At 37.9% G+C, this 25,227-nt stretch overlaps 1 protein-coding gene across 1 annotated transcript in view; it reads left to right on the plus strand.

Annotated features, from left to right (window-relative positions):
- Positions 1–25,227, plus strand: part of NDUFS4 (NADH:ubiquinone oxidoreductase subunit S4) — a 60,092-nt gene that overhangs the window by 21,033 nt on the left and 13,832 nt on the right. The window contains exon 2 of the mRNA XM_084629626.1: positions 9,521–9,599. Within this exon, the coding sequence (XP_084485752.1) occupies positions 9,521–9,599 (79 nt within the window). The remainder of the gene's footprint in view (positions 1–9,520; positions 9,600–25,227) is intronic.

Below are 25,227 nucleotides of genomic sequence, written 5' to 3' on the forward strand. Positions count from 1 at the left end.
ACAATGCTTGAATATGTAAATAGTAGATGCCTACCTATTTGTGCATTAAAGGGCAGGCATATTATTGCTTGCAGACCTCTGGCTTCTTAAAACTTTTGTTTAAAATTGATCTCCTTATGCTATGTTGCCAAGAATCTGTACAGTGCTTGTGTAGGATACCTACCCTTTTGACATAATTTGAAGTGAAAACAGAAGTTCTTGAAAGAATTCTTAGATCTTCTGGAAGAGTTAAACCACTAGAGTTAGCAGCAGGGTTATGTCAGAAAGATGGTTACGTTGTCACTTCTATCAATTAAGTTTAGAAGGCTCTTTAATCTGTTTTTACAAACTGGAAATAAAAGATAATGCAAGTGGTCTATAGCAAAGATTCCAAAGCGGCTGTGGTCTACAGATCACAAGTATTCCATGGAGAATGGCAGGTCACATGGTGCTGGCTGCTTCCTATTTCCAGCTGCTAAATTGCAATTAAGGGGGGGGAGATTCTAATTTTTTTACATAAGCAAATAGGTACATGATTGCAAATGTGAAGGAAGTCTGGGAGATAAATCATGTGGCTGTCCAGTTCACCTTTATGAATAAGGTTTGAGTACCCTGAACTATTGCAATTTTGGGGTATCTTTCCAGCTGTCTCCTGTAACATTTTTAATATTTGATTTAATATTATATTTCCATATTTGAAAACTAATTTACTGGACCAATTATCAGTCTGTTTATTTTGTGTAAATATTTTATGTTGCAGTGATTATGACGTTGCACTCTATATGATTTTATGAAAGTATGCTGATGAGCGTGAATATAATGTAATATGCTTCATGCAAAAGGTCTCTTGTAAGGTATCGTTACAAATCTTAATCTACTGAGTGTGGTCATCCTATTTGTATAAGTATCACTTTTGTATCTGAAACTAGAAATATGAAATATAACTCTGAGGGCCTATTGTAGTTATGCAAAGTGTGGGCCATTAATGGTGGTTTGGAATCTTGATGGCTCCCATCAACCAGGACAATTGACTGTGGATGGCTCTGTTTGCAGGCAGGCCTTCCTATGTCAGGCTGGGAGGAATGGAGGCTTGGGATCTCACAGGACATGTGATCATGTCACCTGAACTGGAATCCATCTTTAACCTGGTCTTTTTCATTGAGAAGGAGGGGTGGGAGCCCAGAGGGACAAAGGATATATAAGTGGGTGGAACAGACTAAAGAGGAGCCATCATGAGGCATCCCCTAGCTCCCACTTGAGCTGGAACAAGAGCTGTACCGGGGAAAGGATTGTGCCCAGACTAGGAAGGTGTCTAGTCTGTGAAAGAAACTTACTGAAACATCTCTAAGGGAGAGATTTTATCTGTATTCAGTTTTATTACTGTACTAGACTTAGACTTGCATGTTTTATTTATTTTGCTTGGTAATTCACTTTGTTCTGTCTGTTACTACTTGGAAGCACTTAAATCCTACTTTTTGTATTTAATAAAATCACTTAATACATACTCTGGGTTAATTAATAATACCGGGGGGGGGGGGGACAGCTGTGCATATCTCTCTGTCAGTGTTATAGAGGGCGAACAATTTATGAGTTTACCTTGTATAAGCTTTATACAGGGTGAAATGGATTTATTACTCCATTGGGAGTTAGACATCTGAGTGTCAGGGACAGGAACACTTCCCAAGTTGCTTTCAATTAAGCCTACAGCTGTTAAGGGATGTGGTTCGGTTCAGACCTGGGTCTGGGTTTGCAGCAGGCTAGCAGGTCTGGCTCAAACCAGGCAGGGCACTGAAGTCCTAAGCTGACAGGGCAGGAAAGCAGGAGCAGAAGTAGTCTTGGCACATCAGTTGGCAATGCTTAGGGGGTTTCTGTGATCCAACCTGTCAGTGATATCAGGATATCATGGATCAGGGCTCATTTAGACACTGCACTGTACAAACAAGTGACACAAAGATTGTCCCTGCACCAGGTAGATAAACACAAAAATTAGGGTGGGATGGTGTGAGGACAAGGACCATATCTTGGACAATGCCACTCAAGGAGAAAGGGGGGAAGGCAGATGACCTGCCAAAAGAGACACCGAAAGATCAATAGGAGAGGGAAGGAAAAACCATGCAAGGATGAAGCCAAAAAAACCAACAGAGGGCATGATTTTTAAAGATGCAGGGACTGGTTGAAAGAATCAAAAGCCACCAACAGGTCAAGAAACATATGGATGGAGCAGAGTAGAGTTTTGGCCAAGAAGTGCATCCAAGAATTGAGTGAGAGCAGTTTCAGTGGCGATGAAAGATGGAACTCGAAAAGGGGAACTCAAAGCAGTGTCTTTAGATGGCATGTTTTGTTACTTTGGAAGTGAAGTAGGAAAGGGAGATGGTGTAGCAGAGGCATGCAGAGTCAAGACTGTGCTTTGCTTTATTGTTTGTTTTTATGAGGAAGTCTGAGATGTGCTTGTATTTTGAGGTTAATGAACCTGAGGATAATGAAAGGTTGAAAGGGGGAGAAATTTTTGAAGCTGCTGACTTTGAGTACAAGTAGCACTCTGTGAGATCATTTCAGTGAGATTTTTTGGTATTTGACACCTTTGAAAATCTGACCAAAATTTGTTGCAATGATTGTGAACTTTGAATAGTCAAGTTACTCCTACTCAAATTATCAAATACTGTAGAATCAAAAACAATACCAAGTCCCTCTTGGATGCTTATTTTCAACCCCATTTCGTATAGAGAGCTCCCAGACTCTTCCCTAGCCTGGTAGCAAGCAAGAACAGATTCAAAGAGGTCATCTGATTGAGGAAACGTATGGGCTTATGATCGCTATGATTGCCAGTCTGTTTGGCTGTAGCTCCTTAGTACAGGGAAGATAGTAATGAAAAGAACCAGAACCTGGCTAGAGAACCAAGCTATTTGACTAGCTCTTCTTGCCCTTACCAAAACAGGTGTAACTTCAAACTGTCCACTACGATGGACAGAACTAGAGTGATGGCCTGTAGAAACAAACAAGTGTAAACTGTTCTTGGTGTCAGCATAGCAAAAATCAGCACAGCACAACTGGATAAGTAGACAAGAGGTGAACTCAGTGGAGTCTTTTTGTCCATAGCAAAACCGGGATCTTTTTGTAAGCAGACTGAAATGAGTTTATTCCTGACCCACTAGGAGCCAGGAGACAGTGGCTCTGAATATACTATTTCAAAATTAGTCAGTAGGCCTATTTTACTCCTTCCATTCCTGAAGAAAAGTAATGAGTAGTTCCAGTAGCACTCTTCTGTGCTCAGAGTTCATAGTTTCTGGACCTCGTGGAATTGTCCTTGCACACTTTTCTCTAACTAACATCAGCCAAACGTAAGTAAACTGTGTCAAAAGGTTTGGATGTTGAATACAAATAACGTAGTTGTGGGGAATAGTCCCCTGCAGTAACTGACAACCTTTCTACCTGTGAGGAATAAACTTGGAATATGTTTAATTTGGCTTACGTTTGGTTTATAGTCTAGAAAAGAAAAAAAATGTTGAACTCCAGGCAATATAAATCCTCAAACACTAGAAGTTTTGCAGGTTGATCTGCCATTAGTTCTGAGTGAAAACACCCTGAAGATTCATCAGCTATGTCTACAACAGAGGTAAACAGGGCTCATTGGATTTTTTTTTTTTTGCGTCATCCTTTTATCAAAGATTTGTAAGGTCATAAAAGACTATTGTGATCATATAGTCTGACCTCCCACGTAACACAAGCTATCAGTTTCCTGCCCTCCTTTCCCCCTAGTAATTCCTGCATCAAATGTAATAGCATGTAGTTGTATTAGAGGAGATCTCTTAGAGATCCAATCTTAATTTAAAGACTTCAAGTAATGGAGAATTCACCACATTCCTTGATGTGGATTACCCTCGCTGATTGAATGATTGATTATTCTCACTGATGAAATCTTATGCCATAATGCAAGTTTGAATTTGTGTAGTTTCAACTTCCAGCCATTCAATCTCATATATGTTTTTCTGCTAGATTAAAGAGCCCTCTACTATGAGAGATCTTCTCCCTGGGTAGGTACTTTTCAGGGAGGGCCATGAAGCTTTGTTAGCTTGGCCAGTGCCAGCCACTCCTTTTTAACTTAATGCACTGGTGATCTATCTGTCCCTTTTTTAAAGTCTTTATTTACCTACACAAATAAAAAATGATTGGGTGTGTCTCTGAATTTTTCAGAGAGGAAAAATCCTGAGAAATTCCAAGACCGTTTAACTACTCATAATTTCCTAAACGCAAACTTAAAAACAAGGAATTGGATTGGCTCTGAACAATTTGGTGAAAATTCATGATCAAATGTCGTTTGGCACTAAATTTGTAACATCTCTGAAAGAGTAAAGAAACTAACGTGGAAATTATAAAGATATAAGATAAAGTGAACACATTAACAATATATTGTAAATGTGGAAAAATTGTAGTAGTGTAAAAGAAACTTGAGAATATTTGATAGGCAAATTAAAAGAATAAGCATCGGCGTCCATTATGCCATTTTAAGAACCACCTTTTTAAATTAAAACTTCAGTTTAAGTCTTGGTTATCCACTGAGCTCAAGAACAACAGATTTCTACTAGTGCTTTATGATCAAAATGCTATCTGCATTGAAAGAATTATTTATCTAAGCCAAAGGATACCTAGACTAGTATGCATGTCTTATTATAGTGAAGTAAAAAGTTATTTTAAAATCAAAGATTAAAATAAAATGAATACTGAGTTCATGGGTTTTCATTGGTCTTTCAACTTCTTTTCCTGTATGCCAGCCCAAGCAGTGGGTATAATTCCTTCTCACAGTTGTTGAACACAAAAATAAACAAAGGACTTGTAATATTTTCACCACATAGGGTTGTTTGAACACACTCAGTACTTCTGTTTCTAGCAGGTACAGCTAGTTCAGTTAAACATTTTGCTGTTTTTTCTCTTTAATGAATTTTTATTCAAAATTATTTTTCTTTTGCTCCTCAGGAGTGCTCTGTGGGCAGCACTCTATTGGCCACAAAATTGTCCTCCAACTCCTGTACAGTTCCTTTCTGATCTAATAGATGGGAGCATTTGAACAGACAAGTAATTGCTGAAAGCTCTGTGACACTACACCCCATATTCCTCACAGTGATATGATATGATTATGGTATAATTATGATGCATTTTGTACAAGATAGGTCATGTGAGGTTTCATTGGAAGTTATGATTATCCTATTTGTATGCATGTATCATTTTTGTATCTAAAATTAGGAATATTGACAATATAGCTGCATTTCAATCATGCTTACTCTGGGTGACACCCACAACTAGCCTTTCTGGTACAACAGTGAAGAAGACAAAGACAATGGACCCTGGAAGAACTTAACATTCCTGTGAATGTTCTAGACAGCATGTAAGTAATGGCTGCTATAACTCAGCAAGATATGCAAGGTCATGTGATCAGACCACATGTCTCTGGACTCCATCTTGGGATGTCAGTATTTTTCCACAAACCGGTCTGGGAATCAAGTTTTGAAACAGTGTTCCCACCATATGCTAAAGCTATATAAGGCAGGGAGAAATATCACTCCCCACACAAGAAGACTCCTGGAAACACTTGAGAACAAGGACTGAACTGAAGGAAGTGCTGGACCCAGGCTAAAGGGATTTCTAGCCTGTGTATGAAAGACCTGGGGATTCAAAGCTGGAAAGCAAGTGCAGTTTGTCCCTTAAGAATCTGCAGCCTGCTTGTATCATCAGTCAGGGTGAGAATTTGCTAATTCATATCCTATCTTTCTAGTATCTTAGACTTAGTTTGTGTGTTTTCACTAGGTAATCTGCTTTGATCTGTTTGCTATCACTTATAATCAATTAAAATCTATCTTTTGTAGCTAATAAACTTGTTTTTGCTTTATCTAAACCAGTGAGTTGGAGTGAAGTGCTTGGGAATCTTAGCTCAGAGAAGCTGTTGCATATTCCTCTCCAGATTCGGGGGTGGGGACTCTCTGAGCTTACACCATACAGTTCCTTGGTGCAGCGCAAGACAGTATAATTTTGGGTTTATGCTCCAGAGGGGCTGTGTTCTTGGGGAGCTTAGTTACCCTGGCTTTAGCCTTTCTACTGTTCGTTGGGTTGTGCAGTGGCTAGTCAGAGAGCCTGCATGTAACTGCAGCTGGGTGTGTCCCTACCTTTGTGTACGCTGGTGGAAGTGTAAGACCAGGAGCAGGTCTGTAGCTTGTCATAGCAGTACAGTCTAAGGAGTCCAGGCTGGTGGGTCAGAGGGCTCAGTGGTACCCCAGTTCCCAGGGGGAACCCATCACAGACTCCTCCTAGTATCTTTCAGAAGGAACAGAACTGAGAAACTTCAATAACTAATCTACATCTGCAGTGTCCACAGGTGTATCATCTGCACTTCATGGCCAGTTGATAATAAAAACTGGCTGATACACCTCAAAATTTGCCATGGGTGTATGATCTTCATCACCGTAAGATGATCGTCCACCAAAAAAACCATGGTCTTCTGTGTACTATACCACATTTGAAGACCCAGCTGTGTGGGATCAGAGATTGGAGGACCACAGACAATGTTGTAGTTGCCTTGCTAAACTATTTGAATCTTCCCCTGGTATGGCAGTTTCAAGACCGAGTGAAATTGAACTGTTGTCAGCATCGAAATGGTTTCTTGAGCAAAGGTCAGCTAGCCTTTTAAGCAGAGTTGATGTCTTGCTCTTCTGCAGGGAGTCGTAAAAAATCTGTTCCAGTTATGGTTTTATCTCCCCACTGTCCTTCACCAGCCAAGAGAGACCTGGATCTGACTTTCATGTCATAGTCTGCACATCCCTAGCGCTCCAATAACCTCAGGAAGCAGCAATAGTTGAAACCCAGGCTGTGTACTGACACTGCCCACCTTCTTCCAGGCGTACCTTTCCTACCATGCAGACAAACAGATCAGTCTGATTCATGTGATCTTATTGTTAAAATAGCTTGAAAATTCCTTAACTTTCTGGATTTAAACAGCTCTGATTTAACCTTGGGGGTTCACCCTCCTGGACTGTTCTGCTGATTGATACTTTGGTAGGTGTTCTAGTGAAGGTGAAGATATCCATATAAGTTCTTTTGTTTCAGTTATTCCTATTTGGAACAAGACTTCTCCCACCAGTGCTCCACCCATAATTCTTTCTGCTTCATCTGAAAAAACAAAACAAAAAAACTATTGTGTAAGATGGAACCAGAGAAGGTTGTGTTCATGGGTAAAGGATGATATATCATTAAAAAGTCCCAGTAAGCCATTGCTTTTACTAGCCTGCCAATTTCCTTTGAACCCTCTGAAACCCAGTGGATTATAATTTATTTGTACTGCAGTAGTATCTAGGAGCCCCAGTGATAATCAGAACATCATTTGGCTAGGCACATTATGAAAGGCAGTCCAGTAAGCCTGCAAGGTCAGACTATCAAAGAAGCTTGACAGAAGTGAGTGCTTCAACCAACAAAACAGAGGTGGATAATGGTCAGTCTGCCAGGGCATATACCCTTTCTCTCACCCCACCACCTCCAATGTCAGTCCCAAAAACAAGATCTAGAGTTCAGCCACCTGCTAGCATTGAGCCAAAAGCTACCTGAGAGACACACAGCTGTCATGATAGCCAAGAGATCTTAAGCTTATTAAGAAGGTGGTTCATCTGCATTTATGCTGAAGTCACCCAGAACAATTGGTCTCTATTATTCCAGTGCCGCCACAGAGGAAATCTGTCAGCTCAAGCAAGAATGATGAGTTCATGTGGTCAAGTGGGATGATGCAAGAATTTTTGTACTTAAGAAGGCTGCATTATCATGAAAAAGTAAAAATAATAAAAGAGAATTTGTTTTGTAATTGATGGCAAACTGCTTTTTTGGCAAATCAAATTTAATATAGTTAAATATGAACTGCATTAATGCACATTACATAACATAGACCAATGGGAATACACAACTGAAGTAGAATTGCATTGAACTTGAAATAATAGTAACATAACCTCTTGGAATGTTATTGTTTTCCTGGACAAATGGAGTTGGATCCTACTAATTCCAATTATAACTTTGCATCAAATAGTTGTGGCTTGACCTGTGCTTAGTGATCTTAAACTTGTCCAAGCAGTAATAACTAGAACTTTGTCAGCATTGTTAAAATAACTTTTTCAGTCACTTTAAATGTCAATTGGACTGTTTTCTCTAAAATGGGGAAATGAATTTAGTTGATGTTGCAAAATGCAGTAAAGTTGGTTTATTACTAAATTTTGGGAATAGATGAATTTATAACAGCCATTTGGACTCTATCCCTTCAGAGCACAGTACATCATTATAAGACATGCTTTTCAAATTTGTTCTTGAATGCTTGTATGCAAACTCATAGGTCTTAAACTGTATTTCGTATTGTAGCCTACTAAACAAATGTACATAGTTGTTGGCTTTTATTTTTGGCTTAGATAGTATTTAAAAAAAAAAAATTCTGAACATACTGTCATTCTGTTCCTGAAAAAGTTGGATTTCAGAAAGTATTCATATCATATGGTTGGTTTTCAAAAATTGTATAATGTAGTGTTAAAAGAGATGGCAATAAATCATCAGCATGGCACCTCATAAACACAAATCTCATAAATTTCATTTGCATTATGAAGTACATCTAGCTTTCTGAATTATATAACCTCTGAAAGACAGTCAAAAACTACAGTAGCCTGGTCCACTCTCTTTTTTTGTTCTTATATATTCTCGCACTTTAATGCATCATTTGTTTAAAGTAACCTGAATTAAACATGAAACACACTGAGTTAGCAGAGAAAACTGCTCTTTCACTTGCTGTTCTGTTTTGCCAAGGGACCAACTGCTTTTGTAGGGCCCAATTCTGCTCCCAATGACTTAATGAAAATTAATGGCAAAACCATCACTGAATTAACTGGGAGCAGGATTGGCTTCATAGTTCTGCCCATACTTAATGTTATGGGTTTTACTAACTATGCTAAAAGATGAACCAAAATGTTTGGAAGTTACTAACCAGATCAACAATTGAGGTAGAAATGAATCAAAATGAGTTGTACCTAGTCATAAAGACAGAATTTGTATCTGAATGATCAGTTAAGAGGAGTGAGTTTGTTTAATATCCTGTTATTAAACGGTACAACTGTAGCTTACGCCATTGGGATAGAATTAAGATTGTTTTCCTCTGATGCCATCATTTAGGGATCAGAGTTCCTGAATACTTGCATCAGCTTTGTGGGGTTTTTTTTTCTGTTCGTGACAAACCAACTACTGTACGTTCATATAGAGCAGTACAGTCCTTGCCACTGGCAGTCTCTCTGTGACAGAGAGCCTGTAGGCTGACATAAAGTGCAGCCTGTTGTGAACTCCTAAGTGGGAGTCTGCCAAAAACTCAGCAGACAGAACTAATTGGGGAGAAAAAGGATTTTTGTGCCCTCATCTCTCCCTCTTCCATTTTTTTTACAAGATGGATATTGATAAAGTAACTTGTTTATGTAAGATTTGTCTGCCTCTATTTTCTCATTGCATGAATCATTTTTTAACTTCACGTCTTGCACTGCAGGTCACTGAGCACTTCCACATGGCGGCTGGCACAGGACCAAGCTCAAGACACGCAACTCATCACAGTTGATGAAAAATTGGTAAGGGTTTTCTACTGCACACTGCTATGATACTGCCTTCAGGGTTATTTCTGCACAATAGGCATTCAGTATGATGTTCCATGCTCTTGTAGGAAAGCCATATAAATGTAAACTACAAAGCAAAAATCTCTCATATGTTTTAAAGTGGTAATATTATTGAGCCATAAGGAAATCTGTATGTGAAAGAAATTCATGGTTACACATCTTAAACAATATAAAATTATGAAACTACCTTGGTATTACTATTTTGTGGTCAAGAAGCAGTAAGAACTCTAGTTTTGTAATGAAAGTGCTATTTTTGAAAGCCATACATTTGCCCTTTTAGTGAAATCACACAGAATTTGCCACTGCTTCCTAAAATGAACTTTACTGGGTTCCACAGTGATGAAGAAATAAAGTCTAAAGAACCACGCAAAGTTAGTGTTACTTTGTACCTATACTTGGCTTTTGAATATGCATGAGGGTTAGATTACAACTAGGAACAAATGCATAGCATTCTTCTCCTAATCAGTAGCAGATTAGAATTTTGGCAACCTTCTCTTCATAAATTTTGCAATGTGTGGTCCGTTACTTTAGATGTAACCTGATACTTATGCTTACAATATAAAATAGCATAAGTTTTGTAGGACTTCCAGGACTTCTGGTGGGAATGTGTCATAGCAAAAACTTGTTTTTCATTGGCTTTCTTACCACTTTTGAATCTTAATTTTTTAAAAAAATCCCATAATAGATAGTTCATATTTTACTTCTCTTCAGGCATACAAAAAAGCATCTTAATTTCTTGGGAATAAAAAGAAATACTTGAATTTTTTTATCATCTAAATTGAAAATGTGTAATAGTAACTTCAGTATTGAGACATCTAAAGCTTTCAAACTGACTTGTTAAAATTAATTCAAATAGTTTAACATCTTTTTAAAACTTTTTATTTCCCATAGTTTCCATAATATAAATATGGGTCATGCTTTCCTTGTCTATGTCAACAGGTAACTGCTCAGATTCTTTGTAAATACAGTACAGTACCCTTAATCATTTTATCTGAATCTCATTTTCAAAAACAATAAACATAGTTCTAGTTCATAAACTTGGTGTTAAGATTTTTTTCCTCTATTTTGGCAGATGTGGTTATTCAGTTGGACAAATGTGTAACTTGTGGTGCAGCATGTGCCATTTTATGTATAGAAACTTAAATACAATAGTTCAGTTTTCAGTATATGGATAAAAAGTCACTGGATGCTGCCTAAATACTCATGTTCAAGTTTTTCCTAGATTTAATAATTATTTATGAATTGCATTTCATATAATTATTGTAGCACTGTTCCCTAATCTAAAGGTTTAACTGGAGTGGTAATTTGTGTTATAGTTACATGTATCCTGGCTACAAAAGGGTCAACTTCAATTTGTACATTTTTGTGGATTTTTTGATATTATGTACAATACTTTAAAATTTGATAATGCAATCCCTGATTAATTCTGTAAGTACAATATTAATCTGGCAGCCCTTTAAATAGTAAATAAGATGGTTAAATGTTCATTTTGTCCAGTTATTCTCAGTACTGTGGTAATACGTCTAACCAAATATATTATTTATTTGCAATTTATTTGTGGATCTTACTGGAATTTTTTTCTTTTGTGCTCATACAGGGCTTGAGAATAATTTTTGTAATACTATGAATCTTTTCAACTATTGTGTCTGTAGACTTGAGTACAGTCAATAATTAGATTTGTTTGTAATGGAGTCAGTGTAGAAACCATTTCAGAAAAACACACCTGAATAAAAATAACAGGCCTGTAACAGTTCATGTTTATAAATGAGGAGAGCTTTCAAGTGAATGTCTGATGTAGATTAGTTTGCTATGTAAATAACTTGATTTTGGTTGTTGATATAAATTCATTTTTATTAAATTGTACATTAACTCAGTTATAAATTTGGATTAAATCCCTTATTTAGCAGCAAATCACTTTTCAGAGACTTTAATAAATTTTCTGTTCATTTTTTCAAAAACTGGTGTTACGCATAATGAAACCACACTGTATCTATGCATAATTATATAGTTAAATTACATTCCAGAAATTGATACTTTTTCCTCCCCTGGAAAAGTGTCATATTTGCTGCATGTGTAGACATCATCTTATCAGAGCTCATTAAACCATACTGTGCAATATGAATTGAACCCTTCCCCACCCCCACCCCACCTCTAATTTTATCATAATGATTGTCCCAGACTCACAGGACTCATGCTCTCTCTCGGCTCTGTACGGTCCCTGGGAGGAACCCCCTTCAGTGTGACAGCCCTTCTCGGGGGTTCGCGCTCTCTCTCCAGGGGTTAAACCCTGTGCTTCAGTGCCTCCTGGAACCATACCTCACTGAACCTTCAGCACACCAGTCTCTTGCCGTGGGACCCCTCAGGAAGTCCACTCACTTGGACTTGGACCCCCAAGACCTCCACACCCAGAGGGAATAATGCAACCCCTATTTCTAGGCTGCAGTGATTCTCAGCCAGCGTAAAACAAGCGTTTACTGAACACAGCACAGGAAGTTCTCAGGGCCCTCGGTCCTAGCAATCCTCAACACAGTTCAGATAGGTCTTCCCTCCATCCTGGTAGGCGCTGGTTGCTCTCTCTCCCCAGTCCAGAAGCCCCCTCCTTCTAACTGACCATCCTATATTACCTCCCCCAACAGTCCCTCCTGTGTCCTTTTGTCTTTGGTCCCAGATAAACAGGCCACCTGGGCCTTCTCTCTTCTATCCTTTGTTCCCCCACTGGCTGGAACCATCTGGTCAGATCACGGGGCCCTCTCTCCTCAGCCCATTGTCCTCCCACTGACCTGAACCAGCTGACTTCCAAGCTGGGGTGGGCCTCCTAGTGACCAGTCACTAGAATACCCAATCTCCAGGCTGTTGTCCAGGGTCCCAACTGCTAGACGAGGTCATCGCTGGTTCTCTGCAACAGCAAACCCCCTCTCCCACCACCTTGTTAAACAAGCAGCACATAGAGAAACCGAGTCCCACGCGCTCTGCATGCAAACCATTAAAAAAATAAGAACCGCGTTGTCACAACCACATTCCCTACATCTGACACATCTTTCTCAGTAGATCAGTTGCATATATGACAATGTCTAGTAGGAAAAAGGTAATTATAGGGGTCAGGACCCAAAAGGAGGGTGGTGGGGTGTTTCAGTATTGCCACCCTTACTTCTGCGCTGCTGCTGGTGGCTGTGCTCCCTTCATAGCTGGGCAGCCAGAGAGCAAGGACTGGTGGCTGGGAGCCCAGCTCTGAAGGTAGTCCTGCTACCAGCAGCAGTGCGGAGTAAGGATGGCAGGATGGAAATACCATACCATTACTTCTGCGCTGCTGCTGGCCGGGTGCTGCCTTCAGAGCTGGGCATTTAGCCAGCAGCTGCCACTCTCCGACCACCCAACTCTGAAGGCAGTGCTGAAATAAGGTTGGCAATACTATGACCTTCCTACAATAACTTTGCAAAAAGAAAAGGAGTACTTGTGGCACCTTAGAGACTAACCAATTTATTTGAGCATAAGCTTTCGTAAGCTACAGCTCACTTCATCGGATGCATACTGTGGAAAGTGTAGAAGATCTTTTTATACACACAAAGCATGAAAAAATACCTCCCCCCACCCCACTCTCCTGCTGGTAATAGCTTATCTAAAGTGATCACTCTCCTTACAATGTGTATGATAATCAAGTTGGGCCATTTCCAGCACAAATCCAGGTTCCCCTCCCCCCCCACACACACAAACCCACTCTCCTGTTGGTAATAGCTTATCTAAAGTGACCACTCTCCTTGTTTTTTCCTACACACACACACCCCTCCACCCTCCCCCACCCCACCCCGACGTTCTTGTTAAACCCTGGGTTTGTGCTGGAAATGGCCCACCTTGATTATCATACACATTGTAAGGAGAGTGGTCACTTTAGATAAGCTATTACCAGCAGGAGAGTGGGGTGGGGGAGGTATTTTTTCATGCTTTGTGTGTATATAAAAAGATCTTCTACACTTTCCACAGTATGCATCCGATGAAGTGAGCTGTAGCTCACGAAAACTTATGCTCAAATAAATTGGTTAGTCTCTAAGGTGCCACAAGTACTCCTTTTCTTTTTGCGAATGCAGACTAACACGGCTGTTACTCTGAAACCTACAATAACTTTGCGACTTCCTGCAACCCCCTTTAGGGTCGGGACCCCCAGTTTGAGAAACACAGGTCTCCTCCGTGAAATCTGTATAGTATAGGGTAAAAGTACACAAAAGACCAGATTTCACGATCCGTGATGGTTTTTTGTTTGTTTGTTTGTTTTTTTTTTCATGGCCATGAATTTGATAGGGCCCTACTCGTAGGTCATGTTTTCTAGTACTTTAATCATTTTTGTTGCTCTTTCTCCAATTTGTCCACATCCCAAAGTGTGGTTCCCAGAACTGGATACAGTACTCCAGTTGAGGTCTTATGAGTGCTGAGTAGAGTGGAAGAATTATGTCACGTATCTTGATTATAACACTCCTGCTAATACAGTTCAGAATGATGTTCACTTTTTTTGCAATAGTATTACATTTTGACACACATTTAGTTTGTGATTCACTATAACCGTCAAGAAGTGATGATGCTCTAATACCCCTGTCATGATTATCATTTTCATTTCCTGTGTAGATGTTAAGGTATCTTCAATGAATAGCCAAAACAAAACAAAAAATGAACAAAGCTAAACAAAATCATGGGTGTTGCATCATATCCTGAATCTCTTGTCAAACTCAGGCTCTGTTGGATCACCAGCAGGGTTTAATTCCAAAGGCCTGGCGTTTTACCCAATAAGCTTACAGGAAGGGCATTCCGTCTGTTCTGAACTGCTAGGATAAATGGCAGCGTGAGAAGGGTTCTGAGACCCTGGGCTGTTACTGACAAGGTCTTTTAGCAATGGATCTCCCGCAAGCAATGCTTAAAACAATGTAACTACAAATGTAGATGGGACAACATAGTTTGAGCATCATTGCAGAAAGTATGATTAGTATTGCATAAACTAAAAAATTCCACTATTGCAACTTACAAGCTTCATTTATACTATTGTAAGCCTGTTTAGTGTGTCTGCCCCAAGCAGGCCTTGCATTTGGCACACTACCATTGTACACTGAGTACCTATTGCATAGTTTCCAGCAAAGCACAGTTCTGTGAAAGTAGCTGTCCACAGTTGAAGAGGTGCTGTACCAAAATTTTCATAAAGCTTTTTTCAATGGATAAGACTGGTTGACATCAGTATTGCATAAAATATTTTTAGAAAAGAAAATCCATAATATTGCATGCTTTATATCTTTAAAGAGAAAACTCATAACTATACATAAGTTACAGTAGCACACAAAATAAGAAGTAAAAATACAGGAGACATGGCAAGAGTCTTTGCTTGATGGGCTACAGGTGCTACACAAATGCTTTCTGTTTATATTAGCACTGTGATGGAGCACAGTGACCTGCTGTGGGATAGAGCCGTGCGAAGCCTTGCTTACAAGTGCAATTGCGCTGTGAACGCTCTTTGCATTTTTTTTCTTTTTTGTACATAGACAATGAGGTGTGTTACAAGCATGACGAGCTACTTGCAGTGTTGCTTGTAGTGACAAAATCCTGTATGTGGCCATGCTATTGATATTTCAGCAACTATGTCTGTATTATCAGTTAAGCTGTTTTCTTGAATCAGTTAAGAGAACTTGTTACTGAAAACTGTCAACAATGGGTCAGCTTCCTTCTGTAGACAGGATTTCAGAGAACTGGCATTTGAAGTAATTGTACGTGTAAGTGTATGGGAAGCTAGTGCAAAAATGTAAGCACTCACGCCAATCAGGAAGCAGACAGTTGCATACCTCACCTGCTGCAACTTTTAAGAGGTCTTCAAGAGTACAGCACATTACAACAATCCAGCCTTGAAGTAACAGATGGAAGACTACATCAAAGGGGAGTCATAGTGGCAACCTGTTGGCTATCCATAGGTGGTAATGATGGCCCGTAGTGATTTTTACTATCTGAGAATCCAGGATTATTTATGGATCAATAGGATTCCTAGCATGAGAGCCATTTTGGCAAAAGGCATGAATATACTTTCAGTAATCAATTGTAGAAACCATCCCAGTCCACTTCTCTAGAAGCTTGCCCTACCAGCAAGCATCATTTAGCCTTGTCAGCTTGTAACCAGTTTACCTTCCTTCATCTGTCTGTCTTGCCTAGGCTTGGAAAGTAGTGAAACTAATTTGGGTTTGATTGAAGAAGACATAGTATGGCGTATATTAAACAGGGGTGACACTGCAGCACAAAATAGAAATAGGTACCCATATGTGGAAAATGATCTTGAAAAGTTAGACTTTTTCAAATGTCTCCTGTTGTCTACAATGCTGTAATATAAAGGATACAGCAATAAGAGTTTTAGCACACCCTTAAAAGTTTGGATCATTTTCCAGCAGATCCAACAAAACTAAAAAATGTGTGGTGGTATAACTTCTCCTTGAAAACAAAGCATGAATATACTGCAAAGTTAGAGGCAAATCAGTGTGATATTTCTGGAGTTTGTCTTAGAAGCTATTTTTGTGAATTGAAAGGAGAAACATTTTGGCAAATTGCAGCTTTATTAAATATAGACTTACTATACTTTCAAGAAGAGGAAATCTTACTTAACTGGAAATTCTCTGAGCAATACTACTGCATTTTACAATAGGGATACAGTGGACATGCTGTATGTTGATTTTCAGAATGCTTTTAACGTAGATTGCTTAGGTAGCAGTATCTGGATACAAAAATTTAAGGTAGTCTTTTAGTCCTTTGTGCTTTCTCCTATACTGCCTCTAATCTGCAAAACTACATCATTGTTCACCTTTAAATCCTTCCTCTAAATTCTCTTTTGTTGTGATACCTACAAAAAATGACAACCATTAGGTCACTAGTGTGCTGAGACTGTTGGCTATCATAGTGACTGGTACTATCTCATTATTTCCTTGTACTCTTAATCTGTCTGTATTGCATCATCTGTTGTCTCTTGTCTTGTACTTTAGTCCCTGCCCCAGAAATATTATCGTCTGTATTATTTTGTATTTGTACAGCACCTAGCACAATAGAGCGTTGGTTCATGACCAGGGCCACTTGGTGCTACAATAATATAAATAATAATTTAGAATGGATTCACATCTACAGCCAGGATTTTAAAATATATATAGTTAATTGTGTAATCCTGTGCTATTTCCAACAGTGAGATTAAGGGAATTGCTGCCTTAATTAAATAGTTTGTGCTTTCATAATGTAAGCAACAGTGTGGATGCAGAAGAAGCCTTGCTGTTACCTGCATTTGGTTTCTTGTTATGAGATCTTTTCCTTAAAGCTTTACAGGGAAAATCTTACTAATAACTGAGGGCTGGTCTCTCTTTTCTCCAGCCAGTTTGTTGACATCTGATTCTTTTGTGTCCAGTAAATTGAGGGTTCCAGAGAGAAGAAAGGAAAGAAACTCCACTCACCAAAATGCATTTTCAATCTACCTTCCCCCTTACTGGGTGCAGAGAGTTTTCCCTCCTCCAATCCTTTTCCAATGTTAGTCCTAAGTGTCCCTCAGATGAATGTGTGCACAGTGCTGGAATCACATGATCTGTATAACTCTAGTTTAGTTTTGTAAACAAACTAGGTACTATTGTGTGTGTGTGTGTGTGTGTGTGTATATATATATATATATACACACACACACACTCTCTCTCTCTTTCTCTCTAAAGGCTAGCTCTCCCAATAACCATGTCAGCATCATAAGTTTTCTTCCCTTTTCCTCACACCTGTGGTGTAGGGTACATGCCTCTATCACACGAGCAGCTCTTCAGACCTGGTTATGTAAACTAATTAGAGTTGAAAATTTGAGGTAACAAATGCAAAAAGTGTAAATGTGCTACATAAAATAGGCAAAAGCCAGAAAATTGGGAAACCAATCCTTTGCCTTTTTGTCAGATCAGAAGGAAGTGAAAATCAGCACTTCTACTTTTCCTTCCCTCAAAGTACAAACAGTGAAAACCTGAGAGTCTGGCTTTGGGCAGTCATATTTCATGACTTTTTATATTTGCACTCATACAGTCTTAGAGTTCTAAATTCTATCTTGATTAAGACAAAACTTTTCACTAAATCTGGAGGGTGACTCACATTTTGATATTATGCTCACCTTATGCACAGAACTCCCACTGATGTCAGTATAAGTTCATCATGTTTATCGTATGTAAGTGCAGGCTATCAGAACTGATCTGCTGTCTGTCTCAGAGAGGAAGATTGTGCCCAAAGAACAAAGCCAATCTATTTCTTTTGTGCTAGCTGAATTGGTACAGTTTTCCTGTGGAAGAGGAGGCAGAGCTGGAGATGTATACTACCCATTCTATCTAGGGATGTAAAATGTTTGCTACCCCCTAACGGCAGCCCTGGCTTTTATATACAAAAAAAAAGTTGTTATGGCACAGCTGGGCCATGGAGTTGTTATAGCATGTTGGGGTTGCCTCAGAAAGAAAAAGGTTGAGAACCCCTGTCCTACTAGATTGATTGGCTGTACTGTTTGTGGGAGGATCTCCTCCCATCCCCACTGCATCTAATTAGTAGCTGACCAGACTATTTGAGCCAGATACTGGGCTCTGGAGTGAGCCTAAATTAATAACTATTTGCTAGTGGATTAGAGAATCTAAAGATGTTGATTATATTTAAAAAAGTTTAGTACAGTCAGTGTTCTGTTGTTCTCCATTGTTGTTCTTAGGATAGTGTTTTTATTTGCATTCTGTTGCCTCTTGTTCTGGTGGTTGTCACTTTAACTTTGTAAAACCTGTAATGCAAAATGTATTTCAAAATTGAACAATTCCCCCCTCCCCCCAAATTATTTTGAAATTAGATGTATCCCTTGAATACATTTTCAATTTAAGAAATGGAGGACAAAATGCAAATAAGATACTTGCAAATAAAAATGCATATGCAAAAAGTGGAAGTGGTAATTATAGTGAATATGCACTTGCATGATTAACCTGAAGCCCACACAATTGGGTACAGTAATTGTTTATGGTGACATTTTGATGCCCAATAGTTCTTTTGCTCTTAAGCAAAAGCTGTTAACAGTGCACACAAGCACAATTGCTTACTCAATTAAAGGCTGACAATTTTTGCTATGTAGTATTAAAGAAAAAGAGCCTGAATTTGATAACTTTGTCATGCCATTAACATTATTTAAATATAATCTTTCCATGTTTGAGATTTTTTTTTCCTCTTCACAAAATATCAACCTGTTGTAAATTTACGCTGGTGACCCGCTTGATCACCAGACAAACATTTATTGCTAAAATTGTAATTTATATTAAAATATGGTTTGGTTCTCTTTGGTACAGTTGCTGCTAGAAATATATCTTAAATACAGCACACATTTATATTTACAGATTATCTAGTATATTTGTTTGTTCATTGCATTTCACTGTCTGGCAATTAAATCCCTCTTTAATTAGAATAACCTATCTCAGTTCAGCCTCTACTGCTTGTTGCAACTTGCTTTTGTAAGTAATTACTGTTTGATTAAGCATGTAGTGGTGTTAGCAAACTCAGCTGGCTGATAGTGATAGAGCTTTCTGAAGAATGTCTGCAGGAAACAAGTCATTCACCCAGAAAGGAGAAGTTTTCTATAGCTCTGACAGTGCAAGTAAAGAAATTACTGAATCATCCTCTTTTGTAAAGAAGAAAAAATTGGTGTGAATAAGCATTGAAAAGGAAAAAAAAATGTTGGTGCTTCTAGGATTAGGATAATTTTCTTTCATTATGGAAAATATTTGTAATGCTAAATTTGCAGAATTTTTAAATTAGCCCCTGGATCCTAGAAATTGATTCTAAATAAGTTATCTAGAAACAAATGTAGTTATGCTGGTGAGTTACATTCTCATGGGCATGTTTTTGAGGAGAAGGTAGAGGAATTAGTTTTCTTTCTGAGATCCTTTTCTTGTGGTGCATGGTAGCACTATCTCTGCTAGGTTATTGGAACGAGGAGTGTCTGAGATTGGGGTTACACAACCTTCTAACATCTCAAGTGTCTGTTTTGTCTGGACTTTCCTCATGCAGCATTCTTGTGCAAAAATTTCAAGGCTTTAGTCTGAAGCACTGGGTCAAAGGATATGTCTCTTTGAGGGGGAGACAGGAGGTTTTTGTTTTTGTTCACTGTGTAGTATTTCATTTTACATCAAAGAATACTGGTCTTCTAGAACCTGTGATGGTGGCAGTTTAATACAGCTTTTGAAAAGACTTTATACTAAATATGGCAACATTTTACAGTTAAGAGTTTTCATCTTGTTTTGGTTTTATAACTAAATATGCAAACAGTAATTTGACTATTATAATTATATGGCTAAATTATTTACAAGTCTTAAATTAAAGTCTCATGACTCAGTTTTGCTTTTAAAAAATAATTGTGGCTATTTTCACAACTCCAAATACCAACGTGACTAGCCAATCCCTTTTCAGAATTGCTTTTAAGGAAAGGTCATGTCCATGTTGCTGTTACTTTAGAGTAAATTAGGGGAAGCATCATTTCCATTCAATATTTGTGGCATAAATATGAGGTGTGTGTGTGTGTGGGGGGGGGGGTAAAAGAACAACTCCAGGCCAAACTGCATCCAATACAGGAAAATCTTGCATAAGGAACAAGAAACTGTTTCCACTCATAATGTTTCTTTTGAATCATTCTGTTGGGCTTCGATGGGAGGAGCACAATTTACCCCTCAGGAACAGAGGTTTAAGGGCCTAAAACCTATGTAAATCTATGCTTGTCCCTGTCTCTCTGTATGATGGCTCGGCTTCTGCACTAATTCTGCCACCTATCTCCACCTCCAAGGTCAATGGCAGAATGGCTATAGTTGCACTGGTATGTTTGGCATCTTTTAGTTAGTTTTGAACCACCCTCTCAGGGCTGGCTTCCCACAAAAGAGGCAACCTGTGTATAATGAGGCTGGATGAGTGTGGCAGAGAATATCAGTTTTTCAGCTCACAAGATCTCGCTGTGTGGCTTACGCAGTGTCAATCTTGGTAAGAACATGCTTCAGAGAAATTGCTCCTCCCCTTTTGTATGGTTAGTGCCTCTTTTTTTCAGTCCATAAGGTAGAACAGAGTATGTGGCCCAGTGTCTTTACCTTTTTCATGAGAAAACAATCTTCACTGAAGCGTCATTGTTTCCCTTTTCTGTGATAGTTGGGTAAACAGGTGAGAGGATATGCTACAAGTGATCTCCACTAAGGGCTGACAAAACATGTTGAATGTTGTTTCTGTCTCTCTTAAAGGGGATTAAAATTTGCCACTAAAAACTTGCAGGTATCTCCTGTAAAGACGTGTATGATATTACCGTTCTTGCATATGAGGAACTATACAGTTCACTTTTCTTTGCAAACAGTTTAATAAATACACACTTATTTGAATAAAAGCTTATGCATATGTAAGTGATTTTTGCAGTGTAGAATAGTTTTGTATATCATTTGAAATATTTTTAAAATGTAGCAGTCTAGAGGTAATAAATCCTTTCGGCAAAAACTTCTTTAGATTATCTATAGATGTAGGGAATCTTCACTTTACATTACTTGTATACATTGTAACATTTAAAATATTTCATTTGTAAATGACCAAAAAGTTGTTAATGCAACTATGTCTGCGTCTGATTCAAATTCACCTTCAAATCCATTAATTCTGTCTTTCTGATAAGCTAATAGCTGAATATTGCAATACTAAAACAGAAATGTATTTTTACCGTAACCATCTGTCTTTTCCCCAAACCCAAACTTTTCATGTTTATAAATTAATTATGGAATATATAATTGGTGTAAAACATATTCTTCTGTTTTTCATTTTTCTTTACATAGCAATAGAAAATTAAAGGCAAAGATATTATATATGACATGTCTAACTTCAATACCCTAGATTCTTAGACCTAGATTTTTCTCTGTTGCATCACAGAAATTGCATGGAAACAGGATTTATGGCTGTAAGCAACTTGAGAAGGATAAACTCTGAAAAGCACAACTCTAACTAGACCTTAGCTTGACCATAAGGCAAACAAGGAATAATCAATACGCTATATTAGTGCACAGGTTTTTAGTAAATTGGAAACATTTTGCAGTTTCTTTATCTAAATTAAACAATCATACTGTACATAAAATCAGTTTGTTTTATTTTGCCAGATAGTATTCAACTATAGCTTTCATCAGTGATGGTTAAACATTGAAGCTTTGTTTCTTTATTTGTACAGAGAGAAATGACTAACACGACACAGTCAGAGAATAGAACCTTCTAAAACATGTTAAAAGCTTAAAAGTCCTCTGCACTAATTAACAAAATACAGTGAAATTTTAAACTGTTAATAGCTGCAACATCCCTGATGCATAGAACTGCAGTATGCTAACACTTTATAACAGTTCTCTGTTGTGTACCCTTTTAACTAGGGTTAACTGTCAGGGGTTTTTTTCTTCCTTACCAGCTGTATATGGAAATTGTGCACACTACTAGGAACTAGCTTTCAACATTTAAAAGCTATGCATATTATTGTATGGAAGAACTACATCTCACATTACAGTTGGGGACAACTTTTAACATTCTAGGGTTTCTTAGAATTCCTAAAATTTTACAATACCTCTTAAACAGAGGTACAAAATGCCCCATTCAACACTACTGCAATTTGTAAAATTTGATTTAGGATTTACTTCCATTCACTGTTCTCTTCCAGATTTTAAGACCATTTTACACATTATAGCAGGGACTTACTACAGCGGTAGGAATTGTTTTCTTCATTCTTTGCTTCTCTCACAATAAAGAGCACATGTGCCAATAAAAACGGGTCTTGGCTTACATGGGAGTAAGGTCTGGGAATTATACTTAATTGGAGTGAAACAGTAGTATTTGCTGCTGTTGACAATATTGGTCTTTAAAGTTAAAAATATCCATTTTCGCTTTTGTTTGCTGTAGCTCCTGCAATGCTTTTTGTTTAAATAATACTTGTGCAAGGACTTGAGTAGCTTATTGAATTAAATTCTAAACCTTTGAGTTATGGCTGAACACCTAGTTATGAGTTGTTCCCCAATTGCATGAATCAAAGAGGTGGTGATTTTTGAGGCCACTAGATTTAAAAGTATTTCTTTATTGTGTAAATATAATCCTTTGACCATACTCTACACTGTATCATCTGACATAAATTAGCATTAAAATTCTCTGATTTTTATAGGTGTAATATATCTAAAATGGAACTACTTTAACATGGTTCAGTATGATTTCTTATTATCAGTATTTAGAAAAGACCATTTAAGGTCATCTAGTCCATATTTGGACCAATTTATAACTCACTGGTGGATTCCTGGGAATGGATGCGGAAAAGGAAATGCCGTAGGGCTCACTATTGTCCAAAGAGGAACAAAGTAAAGCAAAACCTGCTCAATTTGTTTTGCTTCTGATTTATTTCCTATGAAGTAGTGACTTGATACATTGATATAGGCATGAGATCTTAGTAATTTGTTTTTCAGGAGTTTTGTCTGACTGTTAATCTAGTCTCATGAGAGGGAGACAGTATGTCCTTTTGTTTATTTAAAAAAAAAAAAAAAGTGTGTGTGTGTGTGTGTGTGTGTATAACTCCTGTAACTTCCAGTGGCCATTACATGAGTTGTCAACGCTATTACACAAAGTGCTGTTGGATCTTTAACGGAAATAAATGGTCAAGACCTCAGATTTGCATCTCATCTGAAAAACGGCATTTTAAGCTAGTGTCTGCTACTGTTATGGTGGGTTACTGGTTAGTACTGTCACTTAGGGAAGACTGTCACTTACTGAGTTGCCATAACCACTTCCTGTAGCACCTATGTGTACCTTTTTGCTTTCCTATCTAAGTGCTGGCCCAGCCCAGTCTGTTTAGTCCATGAGATCTAATGGAAGTGCAGCACAAACAATCAGAAGTGCAAGATGAATATTTTGTCTAAAACTCTCAGCCTCAATTGTTATAACTTTGTTAATCTGTAGTGTGTACAGAGTTGAAGAGTCAGTCAAGGGAAACAGAGCAATGATGTGTATGACTGCTCCTTCCTGGTCTCTTGATTATTTGTGCTGTACTTATGCTTAATCTCAGGGAGTAAACAGATTGGGCTGGGTCATTGCTTAAAAGGCAAATCCACGAGGTATAACTAGGTGCTACAGGAAGTATTGATGGCAATTAAGTAAATTTAAGCTCTCTTCCATCCTGTACCTTTCAGTTTTGATACCAAGAAATGATGTCTGTAGTTACAAATACTGGTGGTAGCAAGATAGCCGTGGCATACTGCCAACAATTGCAAATGATAGGAAGCTAGGAAGCAGTGTCAAATCACTTCAGCTATGTAAATGTTATCTTTCTTTGTCTAAGCCCAAGTAACGTTAAACACTATCTCTATTTCCGTTTATTTGAAAATCCATAATCCAGAAACTTGTCTATTTCATTGTGATATGTTTTATCTATAAATACTGCACAGTGTATGTGTACAATCTAAAAATGTTATAGTGCAGAAAAATGCATAACACTAAATTTGTATTATACAACCAGTAACAAACATTTTGGTGTGTCTTTTGGCAGAATAAATACATCTTCTATAGATGACACTTCTAGAAAGAATATTCTGTCTATTCTTAATATTATGCTTTGAAAATAATATAGTTTACAAGATGTGTTGTAAGGTATTCTGCTGTGATTTGCTCACCACCACCATTAAACATGCTGTTGCGTTATTCTAAATTAGAGAATAAATTCTTCTCATACTGAAGTTCCAATGGCAAAACTCCAATTGACTTCAGTGGGAGCAAGTTTGGACTCTCTCTCTTATAGAATACAGGCCTAGTTTTCTGTTTTTTTCCATACAGTTTCACAGTGATTCTCTTCTTTCCATTCACGTAGAAACATTCATAATTTCTTCCAGGAATTAGTCAAATCAGGCTGATGCACTTTTTCTTTTTAATTTCACCAAACTTACCAGGCCAGTGTTAACAAAACTGGAAAGCAGAATTATAGAAATTAAAAATGATTTTATTTCAAAATAAAGATTTCATTTCCTATGCTTTATTCTTGCCTCTTTGTAATTCCCGGCAAAAATATATTTGAGCGTGAGATCTCTTTATACCTCAAGTGGAAGTATGTGGAACTTACTTTTCCAGATACTTTATTTTTAATTTCTAAGACACAAATATTCTATCCAGCAACAGACTGAACCTGTTACACTTTTTAGTGCTTGCCTTCTCTGATGCTGCTTTGTTGAATATACTTTGATACTTCACTATGAGGTTTATCAGGACATTGAGGGAAGCAAAATATTTCTATTTATTTTTTATTTTTAATACTATCTTTAAACAAATCTTTCAAAAAGACTTATGTAAATATCATTTTTGTGACTTTGTCACAGAAGACCAGTCTTTAATATGTACATTTTTGTATGACTATAGTGCAGTATTTACATAAAGTAGTTTACAGTTTCCTGTGTTCAGATTAAAGCATGAATTTTGAGGGGACATGATTTTACACACTTCTCCTTCCCTTCATGTTTCCCACTTGAGGTGAGAATTAATGTATGGAAGTAATGTGGATCTGCAGTCAAATATGTTAATGGATTAG

The sequence above is a fragment of the Lepidochelys olivacea genome, assembly GCF_965140295.1.
Source record: "Lepidochelys olivacea isolate rLepOli2 genome assembly, chromosome: 5".
In the NCBI taxonomy this organism is placed as follows: domain Eukaryota; kingdom Metazoa; phylum Chordata; order Testudines; family Cheloniidae; genus Lepidochelys; species Lepidochelys olivacea.